Consider the following 11,071-nt stretch of genomic DNA (forward strand, 5'->3'; position numbering starts at 1 on the left):
CCCTACTGATGAGTCCTACCTCCTGCCACGCTAGTGAGGGAACTCTACCCCTACTGATGAGTCCTACCTCCTGCCACGGTAGTGAGGGAACTCTACCCCTACTGATGAGTCCTACCTCCTGCCACGGTAGTGTAACGAGTCCTACCTCCTGCCACGGTAGTGAGGGAACTCTACCCCCTACTCGATGAGTCCCACCTCCTGCCACGGTAGTGAGGGTGTACTGATGAGTCCCTACCTCCTGCCACGGTAGTGAACTCTACCCCTACTGATGAGTCCTACCTCCTGCCACTCTACCTCCTGCCACATACCTCCTGATGTAATGAGTCCACCTCCTGCCACGGTAGTGTAATGAGTCCTACCTCTGCCACGAGTCCTACCTCCTGCCACGGTAGTGTAATGAGTCCTAACTCCTGCCACGGTAGTGTAATGAGTCCCACCTCTACCTGTACTGTAAATGAGTCTACCTCCTGCCACGGTAGTGTAGTGTATTGAGTCCCCTACCTCCTGCCACAGTAGTGTAATGAGTGCCACGGTAGTGAGGGGACTCTACCCTTACTGGTGAGTCCTACCTCCTGCCACGGATGAGGGTCTACTGGTGAGTCCTACCTCCCTGCCACGGTAGTGAGGGAACTCTACCCACACTGATGAGTCCCACCTCCTGCCACGGTGAAAGAGGAACTCTACCCACACTGATGAGTCCTACCTCCTGCCATGGTAGTGAGGGAACTCGCCCTACTGATGAGTCCTACCTCCTGCCACGGTAGTGTAATGAGTCCTACCTCCTCCCCACGGTAGTGAGGGAACTCTACCCATACTGATGAGTCCTACCTCCTGCCACGGTAGTGTAATGAGTCCTACCTCCTGCCACGGTAGTGTAATGGAACTCTATCTATACTGATGAGTCCTACCTCCTGCCATGGTAGTGAGGGAACTCTACCCACTGATGAGTCCTACCTCCTGCCACGGTAGTGAGGGAACTCTACCCCTACTGATGAGTCTACCCTCCTGCCACAGTAGTGAGGGAACTCTACCCCTACTGATGAGTCCTACCTCCTGCCACGGTAGTGTAATGAGTCCTACCTCCTGCCACGGTAGTGAGGAACTCTACCCCTACTGATGAGTCCAGCCTCCTGCCACGGTAGTGTAATGAGTCCTACCTCCTGCCACGGTAGTTTAATGATGAGTCCTACCTCCTGCCACGGTAGTGAGGAACTCTACCCATACTGATGAGTCCCACCTCCTGCCACGGTAGTGTAATGAGTCTTACCTCCTGCCACGGTAGTTGGGAACTCTACCCATACTGATGAGTCCTACCTCCTGCCACGGTAGTGTAATGAGTCCTACCTCCTTCCACGGTAGTGTAAGGTCCTACCTCCTGCCACGGTAGTGTAATGACTCTACCCATACTGATGAGTCCTACCTCCTGCCACGGTAGTGATGAGTCCTAACTCTACCCATACTGATGAGTCCTACCTCCTGCCACGGTAGTGAGGAACTCTCATACCCAATGCCACGGTAGGTGAGTCCTACCTCCTGCCATGGTAGTGTAATGAGTCCTAACTCTACGTAGTGTAATGGACCCACTGAACTAGTCTTCTCTCCTACAGGAATGAGTCCTAATTCCTGCCACGGTAGTGAGGGAACTACCTCAACCCCCTACTGGTGAGAACTACTCCACCACGGTAGTGTAATGAGTCCTACCTCCTGACCACGGAAGTGAGGGAACAAAAGCTACCGGGATGAGACCTCTCCTGAAGAAGGAAATGAATCCGACCTCCTGCCACGGTAGTTAAGATGACCCACCCACACTGATGAGAGGGATCCTCCACGGTAGGGTGACATGCTCTTACACCAGCCATTCATATTGATGGAACGACACACTGGTGAGTCCAAAACCACGGTGTAGAAGGTTCACCGCTGCGTAACGGTGTGGATACGAAGCATCCGATGCACCTAAACTGATGAGTCCGAGCGGATACCACGGTAGTGTAATGAGTCCTTTCCAGTGCACGGTAGTGAGGGAGAGATTCGCTCAGATGAATCTGAACCTCCACCAGAGTGTGCACAAGGTGAGTCCTACACTCCTGACCAGTGACCCAACTCTGGAAATATCTTAATGAGTCCCTCTTTAAACGGTGGGAAGTCCTACATCCTGCCCAGTGACCCAACTACTGGAAATATCTTTGTTCTCTTTACAGGAATGATTCTTTGCCATTTGGTAGTGAGGCCCTTTATCTACGTCCCCAAACTCTTGGAGCCATGGAATGACTGCACCAGGAGAAAGAGAAGTTGCTGTCGAGCGGCAAACGGAATTGACTCAGAACCAAGCAAGAAGAAAAAGAGAAACAAGAAGGAAAAGAATAATTGCTAAGAAAGCTAAGTAACGCTTTAAATGTGGAGAGGCATTGGCTCACTACAACAACCGTTAACTTCCTTCATAGATGGACACGAGACATGAAAAAACCACAAGTTCATCTGCCTGGTGAAGTAGATAAAAGATCTCGATGCACAAAACTGATGTATCCTTTAACACTTTAGATATTTTATGCTAATAATGTCGGGAAGAGTTGTAGAAACAAAATCTGAAAATACATCAATAAATGGTTTTTAGAAGTTTAGTTAGGTGTGACTAAATAGAAATATCGTTGTCAGGCAGAAGGTGAGAACTAACAGGTGACCAGTGACCCAACTCTGTGAAATATCTTTGTCCTCTTTAAAGGTGGGAACTAATCTGCCCAGGTGTCAGGAGAAGTTGTGACTTTAAAGGGATTCAGGGATTTGACTATTGAGGTGTCAGGCAAAGGTGTGATAATGTTTATGTGTCAGGTTGCAGAAGGTGTGACTGAGGTGTCGGCAAAACAATTGACTTGCCAAGTAGAATAAAGGTTAAGTAGAACATTTAAGAATAAGAATAATTGCTAACTAGCGTAGCGTCAACGTTAGTTGGCATTGGCTCACACAACAACCATTAACTTCCTTCATACTGACAGAGACAGAAAAATGGGATCCACAAGTTCATCTGACAGGTGTGACTAAAGAGGTGTCAGGCAGAAGGTGTGACTAAAGAGGTGTCAGTGTGCAGAAGGTGTGACTAAAGAGAGTGTCAGGCAGAAGGTGTGACTAAAGAGGTGTCAGGCAGAAGGTGTGACTAAAGAGGTGTCAGGCAGAAGGTGTGACTAAAGAGGTGTCAGGCAGAAGGTGTGACTAAAGAGGTGTCAGGCAGAAGGTGTGACTAAAGAGTTGTCAGTGTAGACAGAAGGTGTGACTAAAGAGGTGTCAGGCAGAAGGTGTGACTAAAGAGGTGTCAGTGTAGACAGAAGGTGTGACTAAAGAGGTGTCAGGCAGAAGGTGTGACTAAAGAGGTGTCAGGCAGAAGGTGTGACTAAAGAGGTGTCAGGCAGAAGGTGTGACTAAAGAGGTGTGAATAATTAATATCGTCCTGACCCCAGTCATTATCTGAGTAGGGTGATACTGGTATTGTCCTGACCCCAGTCATTATCTGAGTAGGGTGATACTGGTATTGTCCTGACCCCAGTGATTATCTGAGTAGGGTGATACTGGTATTGCCCTGACCCCAGTGATTATCTGAGTAGGGTGATACTGGTATTGTCCTGACCCCAGTGATTATCTGAGTAGGGTGATACTGGTATTGTCCTGACCCCAGTGATTATCTGAGTAGGGTGATACTGGTATTGTCCTGACCCCAGTGATTATCTGAGTAGGGTGATACTGGTATTGTCCTGACCCCAGTGATTATCTGAGTAGGGTGATACTGGTATTGTCCTGACCTCAGTCATTATCTGAGTAGGGTGATACTGGTATTGTCCTGACCCCAGTGATTATCTGAGTAGGGTGATACTGGTATTGTCCTGACCCCAGTCATTATCTGAGTAGGGTGATACTGGTATTGTCCTGACCCCAGTCATTATCTGAGTAGGGTGATACTGGTATTGTCCTGACCCCAGTGATTATCTGAGTAGGGTGATACTGGTATTGTCCTGACCCCAGTCATTATCTGAGTAGGGTGATACTGGTATTGTCCTGACCCCAGTGATTATCTGAGTAGGGTGATACTGGTATTGTCCTGACCCCAGTCATTATCTGAGTAGGGTGATACTGGTATTCTCCTGACCCCAGTGATTATCTGAGTAGGGTGATACTGGTATTGTCCTGACCCCAGTCATTATCTGAGTAGGGTGATACTGGTATTGTCCTGACCCCAGTGATTATCTGAGTAGGGTGATACTGGTATTGCCCTGACCCCAGTGATTATCTGAGTAGGGTGATACTGGTATTGTCCTGACCCCAGTGATTATCTGAGTAGGGTGATACTGGTATTGCCCTGACCCCAGTCATTATCTGAGTAGGGTGATACTGGTATTGTCCTGACCCCAGTGATTATCTGAGTAGGGTGATACTGGTATTGTCCTGACCCCAGTGATTATCTGAGTAGGGTGATACTGGTATTGTCCTGACCCCAGTGATTATCTGAGTAGGGTGATACTGGTATTGTCCTGACCCCAGTCATTATCTGAGTAGGGTGATACTGGTATTGTCCTGACCCCAGTGATTATCTGAGTAGGGTGATACTGGTATTGCTCCTGACCCCAGTGATTATCTGAGTAGGGTGATACTGGTATTGTCCTGACCCCAGTGATTATCTGAGTAGGGTGATACTGGTATTGTCCTGACCCCAGTGATTATCTGAGTAGGGTGATACTGGTATTGTCCTGACCCCAGTGATTATCTGAGTAGGGTGATACTGGTATTGTCCTGACCCCAGTGATTATCTGAGTAGGGTGATACTGGTATTGCCCTGACCCCAGTCATTATCTGAGTAGGGTGATACTGGTATTCTCCTGACCCCAGTGATTATCTGAGTAGGGTGATACTGGTATTGTCCTGACCCCAGTCATTATCTGAGTAGGGTGATACTGGTATTGTCCTGACCCCAGTGATTATCTGAGTAGGGTGATACTGGTATTGTCCTGACCCCAGTGATTATCTGAGTAGGGTGATACTGGTATTGTCCTGACCCCAGTGATTATCTGAGTAGGGTGATACTGGTATTGTCCTGACCCCAGTGATTATCTGAGTAGGGTGATACTGGTATTGTCCTGACCCCAGTGATTATCTGAGTAGGGTGATACTGGTATTGCCCTGACCCCAGTCATTATCTGAGTAGGGTGATACTGGTATTGTCCTGACCCCAGTGATTATCTGAGTAGGGTGATACTGGTATTGTCCTGACCCCAGTGATTATCTGAGTAGGGTGATACTGGTATTGTCCTGACCCCAGTCATTATCTGAGTAGGGTGATACTGGTATTGTCCTGACCCCAGTGATTATCTGAGTAGGGTGATACTGGTATTGTCCTGACCCCAGTGATTATCTGAGTAGGGTGATACTGGTATTGTCCTGACCCCAGTGATTATCTGAGTAGGGTGATACTGGTATTGTCCTGACCCCAGTGATTATCTGAGTAGGGTGATACTGGTATTGTCCTGACCCCAGTGATTATCTGAGTAGGGTGATACTGGTATTGCCCTGACCCCAGTCATTATCTGAGTAGGGTGATACTGGTATTCTCCTGACCCCAGTCATTATCTGAGTAGGGTGATACTGGTATTGTCCTGACCCCAGTGATTATCTGAGTAGGGTGATACTGGTATTGTCCTGACCCCAGTGATTATCTGAGTAGGGTGATACTGGTATTGTCCTGACCCCAGTGATTATCTGAGTAGGGTGATACTGGTATTGTCCTGACCCCAGTGATTATCTGAGTAGGGTGATACTGGTATTGTCCTGACCCCAGTGATTATCTGAGTAGGGTGATACTGGTATTGTCCTGACCCCAGTGATTATCTGAGTAGGGTGATACTGGTATTGTCCTGACCCCAGTGATTATCTGAGTAGGGTGATACTGGTATTGTCCTGACCCCAGTGATTATCTGAGTAGGGTGATACTGGTATTGTCCTGACCCCAGTGATTATCTGAGTAGGGTGATACTGGTATTCTCCTGACCCCAGTGATTATCTGAGTAGGGTGATACTGGTATTGTCCTGACCCCAGTGATTATCTGAGTAGGGTGATACTGGTATTGTCCTGACCCCAGTGATTATCTGAGTAGGGTGATACTGGTATTGTCCTGACCCCAGTGATTATCTGAGTAGGGTGATACTGGTATTGTCCTGACCCCAGTGATTATCTGAGTAGGGTGATACTGGTATTGTCCTGACCCCAGTGATTATCTGAGTAGGGTGATACTGGTATTGTCCTGACCCCAGTCATTATCTGAGTAGGGTGATACTGGTATTGTCCTGACCCCAGTGATTATCTGAGTAGGGTGATACTGGTATTGTCCTGACCCCAGTGATTATCTGAGTAGGGTGATACTGGTATTGTCCTGACCCCAGTGATTATCTGAGTAGGGTGATACTGGTATTGTCCTGACCCCAGTGATTATCTGAGTAGGGTGATACTGGTATTGTCCTGACCCCAGTGATTATCTGAGTAGGGTGATACTGGTATTGTCCTGACCCCAGTGATTATCTGAGTAGGGTGATACTGGTATTGTCCTGACCCCAGTGATTATCTGAGTAGGGTGATACTGGTATTGTCCTGACCCCAGTGATTATCTGAGTAGGGTGATACTGGTATTGTCCTGACCCCAGTGATTATCTGAGTAGGGTGATACTGGTATTGTCCTGACCCCAGTGATTATCTGAGTAGGGTGATACTGGTATTGTCCTGACCCCAGTGATTATCTGAGTAGGGTGATACTGGTATTGTCCTGACCCCAGTGATTATCTGAGTAGGGTGATACTGGTATTGTCCTGACCCCAGTGATTATCTGAGTAGGGTGATACTGGTATTGTCCTGACCCCAGTGATTATCTGAGTAGGGTGATACTGGTATTGTCCTGACCCCAGTGATTATCTGAGTAGGGTGATACTGGTATTGTCCTGACCCCAGTGATTATCTGAGTAGGGTGATACTGGTATTGTCCTGACCCCAGTGATTATCTGAGTAGGGTGATACTGGTATTGTCCTGACCCCAGTGATTATCTGAGTAGGGTGATACTGGTATTGTCCTGACCCCAGTGATTATCTGAGTAGGGTGATACTGGTATTGTCCTGACCCCAGTCATTATCTGAGTAGGGTGATACTGGTATTGTCCTGACCCCAGTGATTATCTGAGTAGGGTGATACTGGTATTGTCCTGACCCCAGTGATTATCTGAGTAGGGTGATACTGGTATTGTCCTGACCCCAGTGATTATCTGAGTAGGGTGATACTGGTATTGTCCTGACCCCAGTCATTATCTGAGTAGGGTGATACTGGTATTGTCCTGACCCCAGTCATTATCTGAGTAGGGTGATACTGGTATTGTCCTGACCCCAGTGATTATCTGAGTAGGGTGATACTGGTATTGTCCTGACCCCAGTGATTATCTGAGTAGGGTGATACTGGTATTGTCCTGACCCCAGTGATTATCTGAGTAGGGTGATACTGGTATTGTCCTGACCCCAGTCATTATCTGAGTAGGGTGATACTGGTATTGTCCTGACCCCAGTGATTATCTGAGTAGGGTGATACTGGTATTGTCCTGACCCCAGTGATTATCTGAGTAGGGTGATACTGGTATTGTCCTGACCCCAGTGATTATCTGAGTAGGGTGATACTGGTATTGTCCTGACCCCAGTCATTATCTGAGTAGGGTGATACTGGTATTGTCCTGACCCCAGTGATTATCTGAGTAGGGTGATACTGGTATTGTCCTGACCCCAGTGATTATCTGAGTAGGGTGATACTGGTATTGTCCTGACCCCAGTGATTATCTGAGTAGGGTGATACTGGTATTGTCCTGACCCCAGTCATTATCTGAGTAGGGTGATACTGGTATTGTCCTGACCCCAGTCATTATCTGAGTAGGGTGATACTGGTATTGTCCTGACCCCAGTGATTATCTGAGTAGGGTGATACTGGTATTGCCCTGACCCCAGTCATTATCTGAGTAGGGTGATACTGGTATTGTCCTGACCCCGGTGATTATCTGGTAGGGTGATACTGGTATTGTCCTGACCCAGTGATTATCTGAGTAGGGTGATACTGGTATTGCCTGACCCCAGTCATTATCTGAGTAGGGTGACTGGTATTGTCCTGACCCCAGTGATTATCTGAGTAGGGTGATACTGGTATTGCCCTGACCCCAGTCATTATCTGAGTAGGGTGATACTGGTATTGTCTGACCTCAGTCATTATCTGAGTAGGGTGATACTGGTATTGTCCTGACCCCAGTGATTATCTGAGTAGGGTGATACTGGTATTGTCCTGACCCCGGTGATTATCTGAGTAGGGTGATACTGGTATTGTCCTGACCCCAGTGATTATCTGAGTAAGGTGATACTGGTATTCTCCTGACCCCCAGTGATTATCTGAGTAGGGTGATACTGGTATTCTCCTGACCCAGTGATTATCTGGTAGGGTGATACTGGTATTGTCTGACCCCAGTGATTATCTGAGTAGGGTGATACTGGTATTGTCCTGACCCTAGTCATTATCTGAGTAGGGTGATACTGGTATGCGTCCTGACAGTGATTATCTGAGTAGGGTGATACTGGTATTGCGCCTGACCCAGTCATTATCTGAGTAGGGTGATACTGGTATTGTCCTGACCCCAGTGATTATCTGAGTAGGGTGATACTGGTATTGTCCTGACCCCAGTCATTATCTGAGTAGGGTGATACTGGTATTGTCCTGACCCCAGTCATTATCTGATGTAGGTGATACTGGTATTGTCCTGACCCCAGTCATTATCTGAGTAGGGTGAACTGGTATTGCCCTGACCCCAGTCATTATCTGAGTAGGGTGATACTGGTATTCTCCTGACCCCAGTCATTATCTGGTAGGGTGATACTGGTATTGTCCTGACCCCCAGTCATTATCTGAGTAGGGTGATACTGGTATTGCCTGACCCCAGTCATTATCTGAGTAGGGTGATACTGGTATGACCCCAGTGATTATCTGAGTAGGGTGATACTGGTATTGTCCTGACCCCAGTCATTATCTGAGTAGGGTGATACTGGTATTGTCCTGACCCCAGTCATTATCTGAGTAGGGTGATACTGGTATTGTCCTGACCCCAGTCATTATCTGAGTAGGGTGATACTGGTATTGCCCTGACCCCAGTGATTATCTGAGTAGGGTGATACTGGTATTGTCTGACCCCAGCCATTATCTGAGTAGGGTGATACTGGTATTGCCTGACCCCAGTCATTATCTGTTTAGACTTCACATGAACTATCTTCCCACATACAGGAGAAGTCAGGAATCCCAGTTTCTGGCCTGACATCGTGGAGAGGCTTCCTACAATAGGTGTCCCAGACCAATACCATGACAACCACACAGCTAAGCCAATAGGAGTCCCGGACCACTACCATGACAACCACACAGCTAAGCCAATAGAGTCCCGGACCAATACCATGACAACCACACAGCTAAGCCAATAGGAGTTCTGGACCGCACCATGACAACCACACAGCTAAGTCCCGGACCAATACCATGACAACCGCACAGAGAGGAATGCCAAGCTCCATCAACTCCAGAGAGTACACATGAGAACTCACCTTGGAGAACCAGTCGAATCCGCAGTGCCCTCTCTGCGGGGCAGAGTTCTCTCAGAGAGGCCTTCTGGATGATCACCTGATGATCGCCCACTCCCATGAGAAACCAGAGAAGCCTTACCCCTGTCCACACTGTGGAAAGAGATTCTCAGCAAGAGTTACATCAAGATTCACCAGAAGATCCACAGTGGGAAGATTTCTTACCACTGCGCCCAGTGTGATAAGACTTTCCTGTCAGCGGAGGGCTCAGAAGCACCGAGGCTCACCGAGAGAGGACGTACCGTGCCCTGCGTGTGGCAAGTGTTTCAAACAGCAATCCCAGCTGACCTGTCACTTCAAGATCCACACCGGAGAGAGGAGCCATCTCTGCTTCCTGTGTGGGAAGAGTTTCGCCAGAGAGTTTGACCTCCGGGTGCATCTCAGAGTCCACTCTGGAGAGAAGCCCTACCAGTGCCACGAGTGTGGCAAGAGCTACAGGTACAGAGCAGGCATCCGGTCACACATGCAGCAGATGCACCCTGGGAAGCCGATAGTGGAACCAACCCCACCCATCCCCATGGGCCCTCGCTACGGCAATGGAGGAAGTGGTCCTCCTACATCCCTCATCAGAAAGGTATGTGCTTTGGTTTGCTGTGAGCTGATGCTGTCCCTTTCAGGTTTTGTTTTTTGGGGGAGGGGGGGGGGGTCCACTTTAAAATCTAGAAGTTTATGGAATTGGTTTGGGTTAATGGTGAGAATGGGTGTGGGGGTTAGGTTTAAGTTAGGCATAGATTTATAGGGAGTTTTAGGGAGTCCTTTCTAGGGAGGTTTCTAGCCACGTGCTTCTACACCTGCATTGTTTGCTATTTGGGGTTTTAGGTTGGGTTTCTGTACAGCACTTTGAGATATCAGCTGATGTACGAAGGGCTTTATAAATACATTAGATTTGATTTAGCCAACCGCCCTCGATATCTCCACTTCCTGTTTGACAAGGAACAGAAAGGCGGCCGAGGTTGGACGTTGCCTGGGAAACCCCACAACAAACATTATGTTACTACTGACTGTTAACCAAGAATGACTTGTGTTTTCATTGTAGGATCCTGGTGACCAATCCAGCCCCAAAGCTATAGAGGCCCAGGGTCCTGATACAAGCCATGGCAGCAAGGCGTCAGTCAAAAGCGCCTCGGTTGAAGGCCAGAGCTGAAGAAGAGGAGGAGGAAGAGGAGGAAGAGGAGGAAGAGGTGAACGTTGATGGTTCGGGTAATTCTGAAGAAGACGACGCCAGTTGGAAACCTGCTCTTCGTCTTGGTAAGTGGAGGTAGAATGTCAACAGAACATCATTCAACTATAGCCTGTTAATTTGGCTGTGTTTTAAAATGGCACCCAGTCAACAGAACATCATTCAACTATAGCATGTTAATTTGGCCGTGTTTTAAAATGGCACCCTGTCAACAGAACATCATT

At 48.0% G+C, this 11,071-nt stretch overlaps 1 protein-coding gene across 1 annotated transcript; it reads left to right on the forward strand.

Annotated features, from left to right (window-relative positions):
- Positions 1 to 2,036: 2,036 nt before the first annotated feature.
- Positions 2,037 to 10,811, forward strand: LOC135538170 (zinc finger protein 565-like). Its single transcript, XM_064964138.1, has 3 exons — positions 2,037 to 2,069; positions 9,867 to 10,241; positions 10,704 to 10,811. The coding sequence occupies exons 1-3, from the start codon at positions 2,037 to 2,039 to the stop codon at positions 10,809 to 10,811; spliced, it is 516 nt and encodes a 171-aa protein (XP_064820210.1).
- The last annotated feature ends 260 nt before the right edge of the window (positions 10,812 to 11,071 follow it).

This window comes from Oncorhynchus masou, unplaced genomic scaffold, assembly GCF_036934945.1.
Source record: "Oncorhynchus masou masou isolate Uvic2021 unplaced genomic scaffold, UVic_Omas_1.1 unplaced_scaffold_9230, whole genome shotgun sequence".
Classification (NCBI taxonomy): Eukaryota; Metazoa; Chordata; class Actinopteri; order Salmoniformes; family Salmonidae; genus Oncorhynchus; species Oncorhynchus masou.

Excerpts from the sequence above, each read along its gene's own strand:
- LOC135538170 (XM_064964138.1), top strand. The coding sequence starts at position 2,037 with ATGAATCTGAACCTCCACCAGAGTGTGCACAAG. Across the intron at positions 2,070-9,866 it reads TCCACCAGAGTGTGCACAAG|CGGAGGGCTCAGAAGCACCG; the intron begins GTGAGTCCTACA and ends CTTTCCTGTCAG. Across the intron at positions 10,242-10,703 it reads CTACATCCCTCATCAGAAAG|GATCCTGGTGACCAATCCAG; the intron begins GTATGTGCTTTG and ends TTTTCATTGTAG.